Source organism: Xiphophorus couchianus, chromosome 4 (assembly GCF_001444195.1).
Source record: "Xiphophorus couchianus chromosome 4, X_couchianus-1.0, whole genome shotgun sequence".
Lineage (NCBI taxonomy): Eukaryota > Metazoa > Chordata > Actinopteri > Cyprinodontiformes > Poeciliidae > Xiphophorus > Xiphophorus couchianus.
Window position 1 is genome coordinate 34,251,569 of NC_040231.1, and position 22,615 is coordinate 34,274,183.

Genomic DNA, 22,615 nt, shown 5'->3' on the forward strand with positions numbered 1-22,615 from the left:
GGCATTATTCTTTCAATCCTGGAAATGTTCTTGAGGTGATAGAAGACCGACTTTGTAGTTATAACACATATAAGACCATGTTTCTATATATTTTTAACTAACCCGGATATAAAATGCAGAATCATTTTCAAAGTACTTGTTGCAAAAGTAAAACAATAATCCTTTATTTTAATGTATGCATTTTTATTTTCTTTGTTTTATATTTGCAAATAAAACTACATGGAAGGCCTCAAGGCTTTCACTCTGTTCTTTTAGTACGGGTTCTTGAAGGTGTGATCCATAATGACCTTCAGAGCCAGCCATGTCTCATTGGCAGTGGGAACAATTTGATTGGCAGGAAGGATGAAGCCAAAGTGGCCGGTGTCCCTCAGTTCAAAGGTATAGGAGTACTTGATTCCCTGGTTGTAGGTCCAGTCGATGGAGCCTCCACTAGATTGGTCTGCAGTGAAAACAAAGGTACTTTACACAATTGTTGTCTGATTTCCTCTGACTATTCAAATTAAGGTATGTTGCTGTACACTAGCTTAACAAGAAAAGGTTATATTAGTTATATTTATACACCAAAACACTACTGGTACTGGTAGACGTTTCTTGTATGCTGTAAGTGAGTCTGAATTGTTATGTACACCTGTTTTCTCTCAAGTATGGGGTGCTGTTAGTAAAATCACACCGGAAAAAAACATTGACTGCAATATTTTGGTTTCGTTAGCCAGTCTTAGAGGTGGGTGTTCATTTTTCAAAGTCAACATGTTATTCAGATATTTATAAAAATCAGAATCTCAAAATAAATACTTATTTCACAAGCTGAATATTTAGATTATAAACTATATTTAGTTTTCAAATTATATTTAGTCTTCAAATATTTAGTTAGGAAGCTAAGTATTTAGTTTTCAAAATATTTAATTCCCAATTGAATGTTTAAGTCTGAGCTAAATATTTATTTTGTAAACTAAATATTTAATCTCCAAGCCAAACTTTTTTTTTTTTACAAACTAAATACTTAGCTTGCTAACTAAATATTTAGACCACTAGCCAAATATTTAGCCCAGACTTAAACATTTAGTCTGGAACTAAATAACTAGTTTGCAAATTAAATATTTAGCTTTATAACCAAATTTTTAATTAGAAAGCTAAGTTTTCGTACTAACTATTTAGCTTCTAACTTAAATATTTAGTGAAAACATGACTTTGAAAAATTAACTCCCGCTCTTTTCCCCCTAAACCTAGAAATTGCTGTTAACCTTTTACTGTGTAACTTTACAAACAGCACCTTGTGCTGAGGATATAATCTCTTGCAAATGCACAATGAAGTTTACTGTGGCCAAATGATTTGGGGACTCACAGATAGTGGTGATGATGCTGCCATATCTGTAGCTGGTGCCATACAAGGAGGCCAGAGCAGTGATGGCCTTTTGAGCAACTTGGTCCTGCAGAATGAAACTGACCATAGTTACCAAACAAAAGCGCTTCAAAGGGATACAAGAAACCTTATATAAATTTTCTTGTTTTGAGTAAGCATAACAGACTTCTGTGCAAATGACTAGAGCAGATGTGTTTCTACCAGCTCAGCCTGGTCTTTGGCAGGTTTCCTGGTGTAACCGTAGGGGAACAAAAGCATCTGTGAGTAGGAATGGATGGAGATGAAGGCCTTGATGTTGCCGTGAGACCTCACAAAGTTTACAATGGACTTGACTTCAGGCTCAGAATGAGCCCTGGTTCCACGATAGATCTCTGAGCATGGATTGTTGCTGGAACCATGTCCTAAATGTTTTAAGCATCATAGAACAAAACAGGGAAGACAAAAAGTTTTATATACATTTTTTACATGGATTAAATTGAATTAAGTAAAAAAAAAATGCATCATGGAATTTACGAGATCTAAAGGAATGTCACTTATTGATAAGACACGGCACAACATTAAAGCTGATCAGAGTGTTGCACAGGGTTAGAGGAATAACTCACTAAATAAATTAAATAAGAATTAAAATGAAAGTTCAGTTAATTTACTAACCACCATTTTTCCATTTCTTATCCTGATTGTTATAGTTTTGGTTTAAAACCTAAACTACAACAATAGTTATATTGTTATAGTTAGTGCAACTAACTTTTTAGTTTTGCTCATCACCGATTGTTTGAATTTTCCTTAAGGACAAAAAGTTCTACCTCCAAACCCAGCATTCCAGTTCCGGTTTAGGTCCACACCAACACACGTGGAGCCCCGATTCTGCTTCCTGTTCTTACGCCACATTCGGTTCTGGAAACAACAGAGAAACTGTTTGATATTCTCTTTTCTTTTTCCTTTTCAGTTATCTACTTATGTACACCTGATCTGACATGTTGTTCAAATGACAAAGTTCCTAAAAAGATGCATATTTTCAGTTGTCTTAAGAACAACAGGGTCCTATAGTTTATGTTTAACTGTGCCCGTCTCACGTTGGTGTGGGTGAAGTGGTATCCATCAGGGTTGACCACCATCTCTAAGAAAACATCCATTCTGTTAAGGATTTCAGTGACAGCAGAGTCTGTTCCATATTCTGTCACAATCTGCGAACAAAACGCAACAAATAAATATTAATAAATATTTTTTTTTCCTGCTCAGAGGCAACAGGTACTGAGGTGTAAAATGTAAAGTATCAAACCACCTTCTTGGCGAACACAATGCCACTGGCCTGAGTGACCCACTCTCTGGCGTGGATTCCAGTGTCGATCCAGATAGCGGGACGGTTGCTTCCACCAGTACTGAACTGTAGAGACAAGAAGCAGAAGAAGAAGTCAGACACAACAAAGCGCAAATGGTAAATGTGTTGGTTGTGTGATTTCCCTTTCCATTTGAAGTCAGGGTTTCATTTAGAAAGAGAGTAGATTTTCTGAAACGTCTTCTACCTTGAGAACATTAAGCGGACGACCCTCATAGCTCTGACCGATCACCGTCTTGCTGACCAACTTTGGATTCTCAGCCACTAACATGTCCTGGAAACTGTAGATCTGAAAGGAAGTCAAAAAGATTAACCCTGACTCTGAAGTTGAATTTTGGAATCTTTGGTGCCATTTTTATTATGTAAGACAAAAGTAGGGCTGTATAATTATATCGATTCTACGATATTTATAAAAAAAATTCCCCCCTCGGAAAGTATCGATTTTTCATCTGCGGGTATCAATTATAAATTATGGGGGTCCAGAAGCTTATACACGCCTTTTTAACATGTCTGATTTGTGATGCCGTAGCAGCAAGACTCCGCCTCCCCCAGTCTCACTTTCAACTTGTGTTTAAAGTGCACATTATGAACTACACATTAGTTTTTAAATTGTGTTAATAGGGCAAGTAACAATGGATTTATGCCAAAATAAGTAAACCATATTTTTCCAAATGTCAGAGAAATGTCAAAAACCGGCTTTTCTGGGAATGTGAAAGGGAATGAGCTTAAAGCAAGTAAAATGAAACGCACCTGACAATTGACCTAGATAAAAATGTCTTCGTTATGACAACTTGACATTAACCAAGACATCATGATCTGACATAAACTTGTTATAAAAGTATTACCGATTAAACTTTAAAATTATATAGCTTTATGTTATTAAAGCTAAAGTTTAATCAGTAATACTTTTATAACAAATTTATGTCGGATCATGATGTCTTGGTTAATGTCAAGTTGTCATAACAAAGACATTTTGAATAATGTCAACTTTGTATTAAATGTGTCATGATTTACCGAATGACACTTTATGACAACAGTCATAAATGTTCATGAAGACTTACTCATGTTCCTGACAGGTGTTATGTCATGTTTATGACAGTGTCATGACAGTCTTATTCACAACCCGTCAAATAAAGTGTTATCCGCAACACTAGATTCCCTTGTCTTTGGAAATCTCAAATCTTAAATAACGATGGGCTGTATTTTGTTACTAAGGAACTAAGTAAAGTTGCGCAAGTAATCGTGAAAGAGAAACGGGAACGGAGTACTGGCAAATACAGTGAGATCGCAAAATTGATCGGAGCGATCGGTGTCATCCACTTAGTAATTTATTTTTAGCTTAGTGGTTTCTGTTCGGTATGTAAAGATTTATGTTAAGAATGAATCCGCAGCAGGCAGTGGCGCTCTGTTTTGAGCTGGAAGACAAAGTCGGGAAACTCGCAGCTGAAGTCTGTGGTGCAGTAAGGACTGCCATGATGGCGATGGCTGATTGATCATTCATATTAGTAACTGATAAAGAGAATGAGAGTATGATGAGATCCTAGCAGTCTGAGAGGCCACTATTCAGAGACCCCAGCAGGGGAATGGCAGCGCTATGCAGCTGCAAGGAGTCGATCACTACTGGGTGAGGCAATGCCACTCCCCCAGCAGCTAGTAGTAAGCAGCTTCCAGCCACGGCTAACTCCGGGAGCCAAGAAAAGCCTTTTTCCCATAGTCCAAACAACAGTCCAAAATTATAGCCATACACACACACAATTATACATTTTTGGCATTTTGTTTTGTCAAAAATTTTATACAAACAATTGAGAAATTGCCTTCATTTTCATTCTAATAATGTTATAAAACTATGTTACTTGCAATATTTTTACATCAGTTTAAGAAATGTAGACTATATATTGTCATTCTAAATTATAAAAAACTTTCATTATGAATATTTGAGGGTTTCAGTGAAATAAATTTTCATTTTTCCAAATCGGATTTCATGTTTTTCTGTGACTCAAGGTCCAAAATGCAAAAACAGTATGTACAAAAGAAAAAAATACGTGCAATCATTTGCATATTGAGAGTCTACAGAGGCTGATAATCTCCCCACTCAGCTACCGGATCACTGTTGAAACTTTGAGTTTTATGTCAAATCCACATGAATTAAATGACAGAAGCTCATTTTCTCACCACATCTTTGACTCATTTTGTCCAGCTGTACGTCTCTGTCCAATCAGAGCCAGGTATTGTGTAGTTGGTGCTTTTATTCAGTTTTCAGTTAATTCAATCCAACGGAACAATCAGAAAATGTCACCAAAATCACTCTGTCCCTCTAAAATCTTTCAGAAAATTGTAAAAGTGTATAGAATCGTATCATTTGCTGAAAATTGTGATATATATCGTATCATGAGCAGAATATTGTGTATTGTATCGTGAGATTATTGTATCGCCACAGCCCTAGACAAAACCCGATGTTATTATAATAAACATTCTCCATCTAATATTCAGCTCTGCGTATACACTGATAATGAACTTAAACTAACCTCACTGAGGGTGTGGTAGGTGGTGTAGTGGAAGGTGTCAGTGTTTCCAGCAGGAGCGATGGACTTCATCTGCCTCTGCTCCTCATCCAGCAAAGCCTGCAACATAGCTTGGTTAAGTGATGCCTCAGAATCAAAGAGTGTGATAGAACACCAACGCAGTTTCACAAACCTCGCCCTATAGAAGGTTACACTACATATTGCTGAGTTTTGTAGCATACCTGTAAGTCTTTAATCATGGTGAAGTACTTGATGCAGTGATTCTCTAGGTAGGTCTTGACAACCTGCAGGCTATGAGAGGGAACTCTGACATCCACAGGCGTCACCCATCTCCAGAAGTCCAGCTGTAAAAACACACAGATGTTTCACATGCTGCATAAATCTGTGTTGTTTCAACTTCTGCTGTCAAATGAATAGTTTCAATTGCAAAATTACCTCCAAGTCCAATATGTCTTCCAAAACTCTAACAAGGGCCAATTGGACATCATCTTTCGGGACAATCCGGAAAACCTGATGCCTACAAAAAAACACAGTGATATTATTCCAGCAAGTTACTTACTGAGGTGGTAGCACATGAAAAAAAAAAAAGTTGTGTGGCTCTGCTTTTGCAGATGTTGGATACTAAAAAAAACATTTATCTTCGCCAAGCAGCTCTGACATTGTTTTTTTTTTACCTTGGCCCTGTCTGAGTGTGAAATAAACAAAACCCTACTTCCTGAAAGGCTATGTGTCACTCTTGGAGAGTAATAGTACTTATGAAATGAACATTTTAATTGTCTTTATTTGCGAATTGCAAGCACCCAAGATCACATCTGACAATTTTGCTTTGGGAAAACAGTTTTACTATTCCTCCATGAATTATGGTGCAGGATTTTTTTAAAACTACTAATGAAAACTGAGATACATTTTTCTCAATGAGTAGTAATTGATGTTTTTTTAATATAAAGGACAAGTGCATGCTAGGAGTTAGCCAAATGACTGAGCAAGGATGTAAGGAATATGGTGTGCTTGGAGACAGAAGCTGTGTCTCCATTGACCATATTATATTAATTACTCAATTTGACATTTTGAAATTAAGTTTGCTTCATGGAAACACCAATTTTTAAAAAGGTTTTGCAGGTAGGATGAGGTGATCGCTTGAATAAACTCATTCATGCGTGATTGTAATTATCTTTTTTATTCAATGGAAACACCGCAATCGCAAAATTGTTGTTTTTTTTTTACATTAGTGGAATATTAGCAAAGTACTGTGCACATATAGAATGTAAGTGCTGCTAGAGTGTAAGAGGTGAAACAATAGCACCGCTGTTTTGTCATTCTGCCTTTTATGTCTTGGACCACAAGATGGGTTATTTACGGCTATGAGATGGATGCACGATGTACACCTGCCAGTCATTTTTCTCCTGCACATGAGTTGGTTACCATTTACACTTTTAAATGGTAACCAACTGACGGGGTTACCATCAGTTGTAAATATGTCCACCAAACATGTCCTCTGTTTCTGTGTGAAAATAATTCTGTTTTAGACTCATTTGTCCAACGAACATTATTCCAGACCCAGTCTTTTTCTTCAGTTTCTGTGATTATTTTCTGGCTTCATGTTTTTCCTACAAAGCAAAAGTTTCCTTCTCCTTATAAAGTCTGTTTCTGACTGTGCAAACATGGACTTTAATATAACCAGCAGTAAGAGTCAGCTGTAGGCCCCATGATGAGATTTTAGGGGTTTTGGAGTACATTTCTTCAGGAGCAGACCAAGCTGCTCCTGAAGAAATGGCTCAACAACTCAAACCTCCTTCAGAATGCAGAGTCATGAGGTTCTAATAATGTTCTTCCGACTCAATATGTCTATGCATATTTTCGGCAATTTTAAGTGGAAATGACAGTGGGGTATCCCAATCAACCCACAAGACACAGATTTTTAAATTTTTTTATATCATAATTCACTTAAAAAATTTAAAATGCATTTTCTTCATTTAAATTACTTGAAATTATCACTTACTTAGTGCAAACGTAAGTAAAAAAAAAATCTAAAACATCACTGATGTTTGCTTAATAACGTATGTTTCAAATTTTGAAGCATTATTACTTATTACTTGTATGTTGTCAACATTGTGTACATTCATAATAATTACAAAGCAGACTTTGCTCCGTGTGCCTTCCTTCTTGCACACTGATAAAAAAATAAGCAAAAATAACAGAATTTTGCTTGACTCAGTGTAGTCAATGGTCAGAAGAAGGTTTGCTGGCTCACTTACCCATGGAAGTCTCCCTTGCTGAGAACAGCAACAAGCAGAGCAGCAAACGCAACGAGCTTCTTCATCATGATGGAATAACTCAAACACACTCTTGGACCAAACATCTTTTTAAAGGCTGCAGTGGGTCAAATCCATCCTCAGTCCATATTCAGGAATACATTTGGGTTTCGTCAGCAGGAGTTGCACCATGCTGATTGAAGTTTAGGCTTTTAGACAAACATATGTTGCGTCCAGTTTACCAAGAAAGAGGAAGCTAGTTCAAAGCTTGTTTTGTCACACAGCAATATAACACACTTCCTCATAGGTGCATCTATGCACATTCTGTAAGAAATGTGGTCTGAATGTTGTTTGTTTCCCTGTTGCATTTTTTTTTCATATTGATATAAAATATATAAGCTTGGGAGTTACAGTATATGAAGGTGTTGTATTGTAAAGAAATAAATAATAGCTATTAATTGCGTGAAAAGTGTTCCATTTATGAGTTATTGTCTTATTTGTTTTGTTGGGTGTGTGCTTAGAACTTATTTTATGAACTTCAAAATAAATTTTGTGAGATATGCAGATACCACAGCAACCTTGCTGTTTTTCGTCCCAGACTGGTATAGATTTACCCTTAATCAAGCTAAATTAAAAACATTTAGCTTGATTAAGCTAAACTGATAAAACTGAAACTGAACATGTACTGTAGGTCCACATGTTTTTACATAAATGTAGTCTATAGACGTAAATTCAAACTGGGAGACTCTCTTCAGCCAACAGGTGTTATGCATCAATTACCACGCCTCCGTCTCAGCCAACCAGCACCAGACTGTCGCTTTGCTCCAGCCAATCACCACGCAAGAGCTCCTCCAAAAGGCCAAATAACCACAGATCCACCTGCTTCAGTCGTGCTTCGACCCACCTCCTCCCCGTCTCCATCCTCATTCTCCCGGGCATCTTCCAGACTCCCTCCAGGCTCCTTCCTCTCCAGGCTCCACTCCACCACCAGTGTCCGGGTCCGGGTTAAGACTACCCTGAGCTTCGCCCCGAGCCAATCATCCAAGCTCTCGAGAAGGACCTCGCTGCAGCAAACAGAAAGGGGCGGGGACGGACCTTTCCGTCAGTCCCATACCTTATTTGGGAATGGGACTATTGCATTCCGGAAATGAAGGGGGCGCTATTTTCATAATCACTGGTATAAATACCTTAAGACGCAGGTTAAGAGGAAAGGAAGAAGAAAGAAAGAAGTTTGAGAGGTTCTTCCACTGGTGTTCGGCACACGATCAACAATGCAAAACTCACAAAGTCAACAAAAGGTATTTTTACCTTCTTAAAATTTTTTCACATAGTAAATCAATACGCTTTTCTAGATTAGGTTGAAAATACAATTAACAGCTGTAAACTAGTGAAATTCGTAATTCATCCAGGGGAAGGCTAATTTTAGCATGTACCATAGCTAATTATTATCCCGCAGGGCACCATTAGATAAAAATAGAAAAGTAGATAACGTGTATAATTGAGAAATGTATTTTATTCTCAAACTTTGTTTTTTATTTTCATTATACAGATCCACGTATATATTTGCAACATGAACATAAATATTGCTATTCCCTTTGCTCATACAAGCTACAGAACCATTTAGCACAAACTGCTATGGTTCAACATAATGGTATGTATAACTACACTTGAAAAATATAAAATATTTTTTACATACCAGTTTTCTAGTGTTTCTCTTTTATTTTTAAAGGTTAATTGGTGTACAATATGTTTTGTACACCAATGTTAAATTTCTGGAAAGTCTAATATATTTTATAAACTAACAGCTGCCATTATATTTGGGTGTAGTACCCAGATGTGATACTCTAAAGACGAGTAGCACTACTTCAATATAGTTTTAGTAAGTAACTGCAATAAACTACACTAGTAAGAGTAACAAAGTATTTGGTGAAATGGCTATTATTAACTGCTGTTTTACTGATCATAATGTGCAATGTGATTTTTTATTTTGTTTGGTTTTTTGTTTTTTTCAGATGCCTCTGAAGGTTCTTGAAGCTGTTCTCCAGGAGGTGATACCGGCACAGGGAGACTCAGCTTACCTCACCTTGGCATTGACCTGCAAGTGCTTTGAAGCCGTTGTGTCTGAGCCAGTTTTCAGGAAGATGACTCACTTTGCTTAACTGGATGGTAAGGACCTTTGACCTTTTTCACCTAAAACATGTGAAATTAGATTTCAACTACATGAAATTGATTTTTCATTAACAGGTGAGATCAACTGGGGCAAATTTTCAAAAACATTCAAGGCAGAAAACCGGATTCCTTTTGCGGTTGTAACGTGTTCTTCCTGCAACCGGTAATATAAAGACTGTGGGCTTCACCGGCAATGGAAGACGAGGAGAGTACCCTGGTTACTACTGTGATGGCCGACCTGGACACTGCCCTGACTTCTCCTGAATGCAAGGAGAATATTAGTTGCTTTCCTCAGTCTTTCACACATTTCAGTTGTCACACATTGTTTGTTTATTTTTTTTGTGACATGCCATTTTAAATCATTTCTGCTAAAGAATATTTGCCTTTTGACTTGTGCAGTCATCCTTTTTAATAATTTTCAATATTATTTACATTTTTGAATGTTCCTTTTGTTGTAGTTCAGTTGATTTACATTATTTAGTTTTCATAGAAATGGTGCCGTTTCCACACGAAGTTACATTGTGGCTGTAATTTGTTGGAGAGAGTAGAACCAATAAAGTAGTTGTAAATATATTGTAACAGCGTTATTTAACAATAGGATAACCTTGTTTTAAAAATTTTAAATGCAAGCATAGCTAATAACTTGCAATATTTTATATGTGTAAATACAATGTTTTCTATACTTTTTGAACAATGACTGGAATCAATACAAATTTTCTTTACAAACCTGACATACAGCCAAGTTGTTTATGTTTGAACAGAATCAACTGTTGGGGTTTTTGTAATAAAGTAAGCACATACAGAAACATATTGTTCGGTTACAAAGTCATAATACAAACATAACATTAAAGGTATCCTGAGCCGGACTTGATGAAGGGAGATGAGCCCGGCGCCGTTAGACTGGGATGGAGACACATGATCAGGTGATTGGCTGAGCAGGTGAGATGAAGACAGTTATAGTTAGAAATTACACATTGGTTTAATTAATGTAACCAGTGACTTTATTCAAAAAGGTTTTCATATAGAAAAAAGATCATTCTCTCTGGCAGTTACCAGCGCAGTGTCTACTGCCGGGGTCCGAGTCCCAAAGATTATTTCTTGTCAAATAAACTTTCTAAAACCTACTTTCTGTGAGTCTTTCCAGGCTGAAGCTACATTTAAAGTTTTAAATGAATCCCTTTGGGTTTTGCAACAATTGGATATTTAAGGTCTTTATTTTATGAATCAATTGATAGAATTGATATGGGATTTCTAAATGGAATAGTGGGACACCAATCAGTTTACTGGTTGAACTGGAGTCCTTATAGCAAAAGTTTCCAATGAGACATTATGGTAAACAATGATAATAGCAGAGCCAGGTCACCTGCAACCAAAAATATTCTAGTTTTCAGAATGGCACTTGTTAGAAGTTCAGAAGTCCTTTGGTTTGTTTGTAAATTATATTCACAATGTGAATAATAAGAAAAGTATTAGGCAAATAAACAACAAAAGTGCCCTGTGAATGGACGTACTAAGTTGGCCAAAATTGTTGACTAAATGTTTTACTGACCAAACCTCTTTTCCATCTAGTTCTTATTTAATAAGCCAGAGGCTGTTATATTTTAGATTTTAACTTATTTATTTTAAGAGTACCATTCACAACATCAAAATATATTATTTGAACTTCATTTGTTTATATCTGTTTTCTTAATCTGCGATGGACTGGCGATCTGTCCAGGGTCAGCAGCCCTCATGACCCCACTATAGGGATCAATCATGATAATTAATGGATGGATAAATGTGCTCTTAATGTAATGTACATTTGTCTCCAAAATATTGATTTGATTCATGTTTTATGACTTTTGTTTGAGATAGATTGGGTGTAAGGATAGATAAATACATCTCCATAATGTTTCCTTATTGTTGCTTATTCTAGATCGTTTGTTACTAATATAATTTTAAATAAAGATTTAATAAAGATTTGAAAATAAAAAAAGTGACTTACCACGTGACAGACATACCACGTGACATATCACGTTTCGTAGCCATTTCTTTACTATTTAATTTGTATTTTTAACGTTGAACGTGTTCTTGGGTGTTTTAAAAGGCGTTGTCAAATAAAATACGTTATTATTAGTATAATTATTATAACACGATCGGCACAGGAAATAGTGTCACTAGCGCCCCCTTCATTTCCGGAATGAAATAGTCCCATTTCCATATAAGGTATGAGACTGACAGTTGTCCGTCCCCGCCCCATTCTGTTTGCTGCAGCGAGGTGTACGTACTTGAAGCTCACGGCAATTCTCAGAACGCACGTCTTCTGCCGGTGTCCGAGCGCCAAAGAACTTAGGGTCAATAAAACTTTCTAACTGCTGCTTTTCTCTGTGTGAGTCTCTCCAGATTGAAATAAAATTATAAGAAAACTGCATTGTACAGACGCAGATCAGGGCCACTGAAAAAAAGAAAGAATTTTGACTTTTGGTCTCAGAAGACTGAAGTAAAATTTCTGACATTAAAATTCTAAGCAGCTGATAATTTTATTAATTAATTCTGAAATTTTTATTTAGAGGAAGCTAATTGTGCTAAATATTTTCAATGTTAGCAAAAACGCTAAGTCTCAAGCACTAAACTGAAAATTAGCCCAACTACTATGGAGTGAAAATAGTGTCAAAAAGATTTGTGTGTGTGTAAAACGAGTGCACAACTATTTTTGAGACTCATTTCACGCCTCGGTGGAAGCTCCAAGATTTGTGTGTAGATGGTGCGTTTACATGCTAGTAAAAGCTGGGACATCTGAGTTTTCTTCGGAACTGTTTCTTTTTTCCATAGTTCAATACGCATTTCTCTCTTTACTTGTCTCGTGGCTTAGACATATTTTTGTGAGAGAAAAATACATATGTCATTACACCCACGTCTACTTTTTAATACTATAAGATTGTTTATATATGAATCCGCATTTGGGACCTATACAACTGTAATTACTTGGGTAAAAAATTCGACCACTAGGTGGTGGAAGTTTATTCCGCTCTGACTGGGAAAAGCATTAATTCAAACTGAGAGAAGAAACAAGAGAATGGCGGGTCAGCCGAGTGATCGTGTTTGTGGTCTACCGTCCGAAGTAAGTGGATGTTAAAATTTGCACGTTTTACTGACCGTTGTAATGCGTATTTTTTAGATTATTTCATATTACGTTTTACGTTTCAAGTAGTTCGACCCAAAGTTCTCGCCCTTCTATGTTAGCAATAGCTCATGTCTACGTTAGCTAAGCTACCATTAGTCCTCGATTAGTATCACGCATCGGTATAGTTTAAAACAGTATCTTCCTGGCCCATTACAGCTATGTCCAATATGTTCAATATAAAGTTCACATTCAATTGGGGCATGTAAATATGCTGTCTTTACATCCATCTGGTGAACAAACATGTTCTCCTGTACCACCTTTTGCATCAACACTCTGATGCTCGTCATGCTAGCAGTTGGTGAAAACGTTTCATCATAGTTCATACCTTTCTTTTGACTGAATGCTTTAGCAAAAATATCTAGCCTTATATTTGTCTGATCCATCACTATTCTTTTTGATTGCATAAACCCATTTACCCCCCACTACAGTTTTACCCTCAGGTAAATTGGTCAGGGAAAAAGTAAAATTGTCGTTTAATGATTGGATTTCCTCATCCATTGCTGTAACCCACTCTTTTGCATTCACAGATGTTACAGCTTCTTTGTAGGTTTGAGGTACTCCACTTATCAGTCTATAACAATAATCAATGTTAGCTATCTGTTCTTCATCATCAATGCCACATACATAGTCATCTAAATAACCTGGTTTCTTTCTTTCTCTGACAGGGTATCGCCTCTCAGGTTCTTCATGTCTTGTTGTGTGACTGGTACTCGCCATTGGTTCTTCTTCTGTGCTCAATTTCTGGTCAGAAACATTTACTGGATCAGCCTCTGAAGTTTTGGTTGCTCTGGGACTAATTCTAATCATATCATCATCATCATCCAAATTTACACCCGTCTCATTTTTCTCTCTGGATACAAATTTCACAAGCCTATGTTTCTGGATTTTCCTGCTGTTTGGAAAATAGACCATATAGGCTGGACTATTCTTGTCATACCCTATAAAAATGCCTTTTTCACACCTTGAATCCAGCTTCCCTTTCTCTCGTTTGTAAGTGTAACAAACACATCCAAACTTGTGCATCCTAGAAATGTTAGGCTGTCTGCCCGTCAACATGAAATAAGGCGTTTGGTTTGTGCGATTATTAAAACATCTATTTCGCACTACAGCAGCTGTCTGAACTGCATACGACCATAACATTTTTGGCATCTCACCATCAATTAACATACATCTAGCCATGTCAAACAAAGTTCTCCAATTTCGTTCTGCCGTACCAATTTGATGTGGAGAATATGGTGCTGAGGTCTCATGTCTAATACCATTTCTACTCAGTAATGCCTGATACTCTTTTCCTGTGAATTCTGAATTCTGTACCATTGTCTGACCTCATACATTTAATCTTTCCATGTGGAGCCATGTCAGCAATAAGCTTTTCAGTAGCTTGTACTGTGTCACTCTTGTTTTTCAAAAAGTATACAAAGACTGCACTGGAATAATCATCTGTGAAGGATAATGCATATCTGTGACCATCTTTGGACATTGGGTCTATAGGTCCTGCTAAATCTGTGTGGTCCATTTCTAGCGGTTCTTTAGCTCTTGCATCTAGCTCCTTGTTCCTAGTTTGAACACATTTTCCTTTTGTGCAGACTTCACAATATGGCTTCGGTTCACCTCTCCCTTTAATTTCCATGCCTTGAACAACATTTTCTAGCTTCAGTACATCTCTGTAATTGCAGTGTCCAAGAATCTCATGCCAACTTTGTAAGTCATAACATTTTTTACACTGATCACCACATTCGTTGTCCATCGTTTGTAAGTAATACAATTTGTTACATACGTGAATGGGGAACTTGGTATTGCCTCTGAGAAGTACGTTCTTTCCTTCTTTGAAGGTCACCGTTGCTCCGCTGGATGTTACAGCTTTCACTGAGAAGATGTCTTGCGGATATGAACTGATGTATAATGCATTCCTCAGCACTGTTTTAAGACGTCGACCTCTACTGTCGATCAAACACACTTCCGCGTCTCCTCGTTGCTTAGCAACCCCAAGACACCTGGATCCATCAGCCAATTCCATGCAGTGCGTCTCGGCCTGGAAACTCCCATCAAGCTTCCAAAACTTCCTGATGTCGGTGATTATGTGCGACGTCGCCCCAGCGTCCACCATCAGACATCTCCTCTTGATGTCGTCCACTTGCGTGTCAGCGTCGCTCACCCGGAAAGCAAACTCTTTATCGCCGCCCGTTTCTTCGGCTACTTTCCGTGCGTTTGTTACACAGCAGGAAATGATGGGCCGAGTCACTCCTCGTGCAGTATATTTATTCTGTTTAAACTGTAAAAAGAAAATACAGCGGTTACAGTAGAGCTCCCAGCATCCGCTGCAACAAGCTGTCCTCTCTGCAATGGCGGACTCCTACAGCCTGCCAGAGCGTCACCCGCTGTTGTATATGGTACTACAACAAATACACATGCTCTCTACTGACATCACTGTACATCTACATCCAACATACTTTCATTAACTCAACTGAACTCAAACAATACATAAGTTTAAAACACATGTTGCGGCCCTATTAAGCCGACCCACCGAGCCCACATAAGCGCGAGCCAAGCGTGAGCCGTTAGCCTCGCTACTTTAGCCTGGTGCTAACTCCTGCTTTATATCTAGCTCAGTAATGCAGCTATACTGAAGCGCCTTTGTTGTGTCATTCCGTACCCATCGGAGGCTACTGGCGTTACGAGCTATACATTCTAATACTCAGCTTACCTGTAAAAAGAAAATACAGCGGTTACAGTAGCGCTCCCAGCATCCGCTGCAACAAGCTGTCCTCTCTGCAATGGCGGACTCCTACAGCCTGCCAGAGCGTCACCCGCTGTTGTATGTGGTACTGAGCGCCCTCCGATGGCGAAACCAAAACATTGTTAACTCTAATAAACATTAACTCTAATAAACATTGTTAACTCTAATAAATTCTAACGCTAGGCTGTGAGTGATCATCACCAAAAACAAAATGTGGGGGGGGCTAGTTTCATGCCTCACTTTCCTAGTGCCACACGTTGTCTCGTTTTCTCCATCTGCAGGTTGCGTTGCTGTGACTGTTATTCTTACAGTAACTGCACCACTGCTTCCGCTGGCAGGTTCTGCTTATGTGGCCTTTACTCCCACATTTAAAACACACAATCTCAGAACTTCCTGCTCCAGGATCATTTGCACTTCTTGGTGCGCATTTCGTGCCAAAATGTGCCTTAGCTTTCATCACATTGTCCTCAGATACTGTGGCACGCATATTTTCAATGTCTTCAAAACTTCTGAGTTTAGTCTTAAACTCTGCAAAAGTCAACTTATCACCATCTTCACTTTGAGTGATATAAATAGCAAATGGCTTAAATGTCCCTGGAAGTCCTTTCAGGACCATGGCGATCAGAAGTCCGTCGCTCAGCTCCTCACCTGCACTCCTCAACGCGGTGATCGCGGTCTCAGCTCTGATGATGTACTCGGTAACTGTCTCACAGGGTGATTTCTGCAGTGAAATCAGCTCGGTATACAGGTTAATCACTCTGGGCTGTCCTTTGCCGGCGTAATGGGCCCGCAGGATTCCAAGCGCCGCACGTCCGTTGTCTGCCGCGTCATGCATGACTCTTGTCATCCAAAAACTGAATGAGCTCTGCATAAGCCTCAGCGTTTTTCTTTTCGTCTTCCTCTTCATCGTCTTCATCGGTGGGGCTTTTCAAAATTGTCTCTTTCAGCCCTTGCAATCGTAGATGTCCTAAAAACTTTGTCTCCCATAGTTTGTAATTTTTCTCGTCTCCATCAAAGAGAAGTCTTGACCAGCGGCTGTGCGGCAAGTCTTTTTCTCTTCTGTTCATTTTCCTTGTTTACTTACACAGCAGGTGTTCACTGTCTGTCGGGACATTTACCCGTTTCTTCATTGACTCTGGGCCCATAACCTGTTAGCAGAGTCACTCTTCGGCACAGCGTTCAACGTGACAGCATGAGACTCACACGGGTTGTGGCTTTTGTGTTGAACCCTCTTTGCATGAAGGACACACCCTTTATTGTACAGGAGTGTTTTAAATTAGACAGGTCACGTGATGTGACACACAATAATCCAATAATGATAAAAACAACAACAAATGAGAGCACAAAAACATTCATACTGTCAACAATGTCCTGTGTTTAAACATGTAACAGAGACACGAACTTTTAGCTCCTAACATATTTTTAAAATGGATGGCGTTATCAAAAACGACAAATGCTTACCTTACTTCTCTATGACTCCAGCTCACTTCGCATTTCGAAAAAATGTCCCGCCGAATTTGAACGCCTTTGGACTGAGGTCTTGGAAAAAATGGTATTCATCCGCGACTTTGCTTTCGACGTCCTTAATCTGGTCAGGTGGTGTTCCTCTTCTTTATTTAATATGCAATTCTAACTGGGATGGAGAACTTTATAAAGTTTGACTAAATCTTACATCATATTTAGTCCCTTATCAGATAAAGAGCGAATTTCCGGCACTATTTGTATCTCGCATTAATACTGCCAGTGGTGATCAGTTTTTATAAGATCCGGTTACCATTTTAAAACTCAGATTGTCAAGTTATGTTCACACATTTAAATTTATGTTTCACTGAACTGACTCACATCCTCGAGTTGAAATGCCAATAACTCAGGAAATTAAGTTGAAATTACATAACTCATTATGTTAATTGGAAGTAACTTATAGAAAAATGTTAATTGAGGGCATGACTTTTAACAGTGTACAGTCTAGTAGTACAATTTCACACTGATTTTGAGTTAATGGGGCACACGATTTGGAAACTATTGAAGAAAACATTATTTAATATTCAAATTTTTAAAATATTGAATATTACTTAAAATTTTAATAGAGGATAGTGTGCCTCGTGTAATAGCATGAATGATCACTTTTTTGTATCAGTTGGTCACAAGGCAAGGCATTTATTTACAGGAGTGTTTGGTTCGGAAATTGACGGTCTCCGAACCTCCGAGAGCTTGAGGAGGGAGCGGTAGAGAACAGCTGGCCGGAATTAGCGTTCATAAATTGGATCAACCTTGAGCTAAACGCCCCTTACTCCGCGGAGTGCGAAAATTCAATATCCAACTTGAAAACAACTTCAATGCGGTCGGTAGCACAATGAAAACGGGAATAAAGTTTGTTTTGATCTGTGGACTCAAAAACTGGCACCGAGCGACTGCGCGATATCTAAAATTCACACGCAGTGACGTCAATTCCAAAGCTCTATAACCTGATGTAAAAATTGTCAAGGCTTTTATTTTGACATTTTTATTAAGATTAATTTAAAATTGCCACACTAACCCTGTGTGTAACAATGGTTGGTTAAAATCAGTTATAAAATGCAGAAAACACAAGCAATTCTAAAGGCAGGCTCATTCCTCCTCTGTAGTAACTGACAGTTCTGCCATCTTGTAGTTCTAACCTGTATGTTCTGCCATAGTTCCATAGTTAGAACTACAGTGATGCGTTTTTGTAGTACTAATCAGCTGCTCTGCTCTGCTCTTTGTTCTGTTGCTCTGGTAATGAAGCCAGACAGAATTCTATTTCTTTGAGCCAGCCAGTTTGACTGAAAAAAGCAGTCCGCAAAAACTCCTTCCCGTTTGGGAACTGTGCTACGTATTCGAAAACCGTTTGAAGCGTCTGAGAGAGCTATTTGTCATCTCCAATAGTACCACGATTCATATCTCTAGCTCACTCAGTAATAACAGTGATGAGAGAAAGATGGTGTGCGCTGAGCTCAGAAATTTTTCAGAAATACATGGAAGTCAATCTGTGATTATCCTCAGAGGGATATAGAGGCTTTTATCTTGAAATTTTCAGTAAGCTTCATATAGAATTGTTGTTTGGGTTAAATTAGTTATTTACTGGCAAACAGCCAGTTGTTCTAAATGGCAGCTCAGTCCTCTGTTTTAACTGAGTGTTAGCTAGAACTACAGATATGGCGTATTTGTAGTCCTATCCATTAGCATTAGCCTTTGACCCTTTCCCTTACCTGAAAGAACAAGATAAAGCAGGCTAATATTATTGCATCGCCTATGGCGGTGCACTAACCTGACAGGAATTTGTGGCTTTTATTTTGAAATTTTCAGTAAGCTTCATTTAAAATGGCCACACTAATCCCATGTGTAACAATGGTTGTGTAAAATCAATTATATAATGCCCAAAAGAGCAATTAACTGATCTAAAAATTGTCAAGGCTTTTATTTTGAAATTTTAATTAAGCTTAATTATAAATTGCCACACTAAACCCATGTGTAACAATGGTTGGGTAAAATCAGTTATAAAAAGCCCAAAACACAAGTAATTCTAAAGGCCAGCTCAGTCCTCCTCAGTAGTAACTGACAGTTCCACCATGTTGTAGTGCTGACATTCAGCTCTGACCTCTTTTGTAGGCACTGAGTGTCCTCCATGTTGTAGTCCTAACCTTGAGTCATTGTAGTTCTAAAGAGCGGCTCAGCTGTCATGTGTGTGTGAGACAGAAAGGTGGAGAAAGAATTCTATCTTTGTGAGATACCCAGTCAGTTTATATGATAAAAGCAGTCTGAACAACTCCTTCCCATTCAGGAACCGAGAGATGTATTCAAAATCCGTTTGAAATGTATTAGAGGGCTATTTGTCGTCTCCGATAGTACCGCGATTCATATCTGTAGCCAGTGATGGCATAGTTACTTTGAAAAAGTAACTTTAATCGGATCACTGATTACTCCTTGAAAAAGTAACTCAGTTAGATTACTGACTACTTGATTTGGAAAGTAACTAAGTTACATTAAAAGTAACTTTTTTAGTTACTTTCAGCAGCTGCTAACAACAACACTGTGAAAATTACATTGATCTTTGCCAATACTTAATTGGAAGCTATTTTATATATAACATCAACAATGTGTCTCCACTAATAAGGTTGAACTGAAGGGGAGATTTTTTAATGGTTACAGTACAAAAAAACGTTAGTAATTTGTGCATGTTTCTGTATGGTCCACTATTGTCTGGAAAACTCTAAGAAGGATTTTAAATCCCCCCCCCCCCCCCAGCCTTCAGGCTGCATTACGGCCCTGCGTTTGGTGTCAGAGCGCAGTGCTCCTCCTGCGGCTCCACAATTCAGATGGCTGCTGCACAGATTTGTGACACTTATCTTAATATTAATAATTATAATGGCCTTTAGTTGCACAACTTTACGGACTCGTTCATTCGTGGCTATTTTCACATTTATTGCGCTGTTCATATTAGTCTCGATGTTTCCAATGTTCTGGATAGCTGGACGTAATTGACAGGTATTAACTTGACATTAACACAGACACAGCGGGACGGATCATCCGGGAAATGGACAGGGAGAGCCCGAGTAAAACTAATTGGAGGTTGGACACATTCTGGGGTTTATGTCTGCTTATTTTCAAGCCCAAATGAGCAACTTCACGTTCAAAAACGAGCCCAAAAAGAGCAAGCAGCGACTCATTAAATTTGCTAGCGACTTTAAAAAAAAGAAAAGCCCACAACCGCTTATAATAATCGGACTTGGCGACAGAAACTCAAAATAATTCCTGTTTTTTTTTTTACCAACAAAATGCGCATCTCCCGCTTCCCTCCATTGTTTACGTTTCTGTCGCTGCTGATACTGTCGCATAAAAACGGCGATCACTCGACAAGACGCGAAGAGGAAATAAAATTAGATTCCAAAAGAAAATAGTAACGCACAGTAACGCAAAAATGATTTTGATAAGTAACTTATAGAAAAATCTATTCTGGATATGAAATAGCAACGTGTTAGATTACTCGTTACTGAAAAAAGTGGTCCGACATCAGTAACGCGTTACTGACATCACTGGTTATGAATGTTACCTGTGATCTGTTTAGCCATATGTCTTTCTGTGAGAATGTTTATGTACAGAAGAAAAAACAAAAACAAATACATTGTATATTGTTTATATAGTAAAATTACTGGGAGTTACCATGAGAATGAAGTGTGTAGAATAACTTTCAGAAATCAAAATAAGGGACCCCCACCACAGCGCCTCGTCCTACTCTCGTGGGGTGGGACGTCCGCTGCAGTGATATACGTTATTTTATGGCAGTGTTTTTTGTCTAAGTGATCCATAGAGCAATCGTTCATGCATAGAGGTCAGTTAGAATACCCCCAAATTGTGCTCTAATTAGGGTAGCATACCTTAAACACGTTTAATTAAGCAAGTGTAATAAGTATTTGGTAAACTTCTCAAGTACTGAGTAATTGATCATAACACCTGATTTAATATTCAAAATGTATCCTCAGACTGCTAAAAGTGTACAAGTTATGTGAACATTCTGGTATTGTAAAGAGTATTACCAAAATATTTATACAAATATTCATGCAAAGAATATAGGCCTATTCATGCACCGCAAGCCTCTGGAGGATCCTCCACCTTGAGGTTCCAGAGGCAACAGCAGCTTCAAATAACTGTTTGCTGCTTTGTAAGGACATTTTAATAGCTGCTCTCTTAATCCGATGAATTTGTCTAACAGAAACCTTCCTCATTATGTCTTTATCTGTACAAACCCATAAACCCATCTTTGTTCTGAATCAGTCACAAATCTCTTCGCAGTACAATAATGCTTCAGTTTTTGTTAAATATCTAATGTTTTTATACCTTGTCATACGGCACTACACTATCTGATGATTTTCCAGCAGAGATCCTTTCTCTTTCCCATATTGCTTGAAGCCTGTGGCCTGCTTAATAACGTGGAACATCCTTCTTAAGTAGATTCCCTTTAATTGAGCTCATCAGACAAACTAATCAACCAGCTCTCTGAAATTAATTATAGTGATTCAAAGAACCCTGTCACACAATACCATCTATAAATTTAATAGCACAACAAAAATTTTTTATCTTTATGACAAATCCAATTTGCATAATAATTTGGAACACAGTGTAAATGCAGTGTAGATTTTTATCCAAACATGGTTCCTGTGATTGTGGCCAAATACTTAAATTTTGGACTCATCTGTCCAGAGAATGGACTTCCAAGTGCTTTCTGGCAAAGTTTAAATGGGCAACTTTGTTCTTTCTTGAGAGCAGAGGCTTCCTTCTAGCAACTCTCCCATGAATACCACGTTTATTGATATTTCACCTGATTGTAGACACATGTATATTTATCCCAGATGTCTGCAGCTCTCTGGAGGTGATGTGTGGGTTGATCTTTACCTGCATTATTGTTTTTTTGATGCTTCTTTCTGTAAGTTTTGACAGCCGTCCACTTCTTGGCAGAGTTGTGGTGACTCCTAGTGCCCTCCATTTGTAAATGATTTCTCTTACAGTGGATGGACGAAGCTGGACTCTTTTAGAGATGGTCTTGTAGCTTTCCCCAGACTGATAGGCAGTCACCACCTTCTTCCTGATGTCCTCAGGTGTCTCCTTTCCTCTCGTCATTGTTGATCTGTTCTTTACGCCTTGACCCAACAGTGGTTTGGTTAGTTTCCTCTCCCTTGCGCCTCAAAACGTTTCCCAATTATGTCTCATTTGATTGGTCTGCTTAGTTGATTACTTGAGCAATCACATGTGTTACACCTGAGTCTTTTACCTAATTGACTTTACCAGTGCAGCTGTGGTTCAATTACTTTTGCAGATGCTCTAATTCCATGTTTCATGTAGTCTGCTTGCAACTCACACATTTCCCTCAAAACAAGTACGGTAAATGGAATCGATGAACATAAACCTGACATTTCATATACAAAAACTGGTAATGAGAAAATAAGAAAATTGTGGCTAAAAAAAAAAGAAAAATCTAAACTACTCAACCAGTTCACTAGCTTCCAAGCAGCATATACTGTATATATTTATATTTGATCTTCTTTCACTACTTGGCCACAGTG

At 38.1% G+C, this 22,615-nt stretch overlaps 1 protein-coding gene across 1 annotated transcript; it reads right to left on the reverse strand.

The window, feature by feature from the left end:
* Positions 1–166: 166 nt before the first annotated feature.
* On the reverse strand, positions 167–7,731 carry LOC114143113 (carboxypeptidase A1-like). The gene is made up of 11 exons (XM_028014888.1): positions 7,474–7,731; positions 5,654–5,735; positions 5,440–5,562; positions 5,222–5,317; positions 2,884–2,985; positions 2,643–2,744; positions 2,434–2,544; positions 2,164–2,254; positions 1,562–1,761; positions 1,343–1,427; positions 167–439 (listed from the first exon to the last, which is right to left on the reverse strand). Exons 1-11 carry the CDS (start codon positions 7,575–7,577, stop codon positions 252–254), a joined length of 1,284 nt encoding a protein of 427 aa, XP_027870689.1. The 5' UTR covers positions 7,578–7,731; the 3' UTR covers positions 167–251.
* Between the last annotated feature and the right edge of the window lie 14,884 nt (positions 7,732–22,615).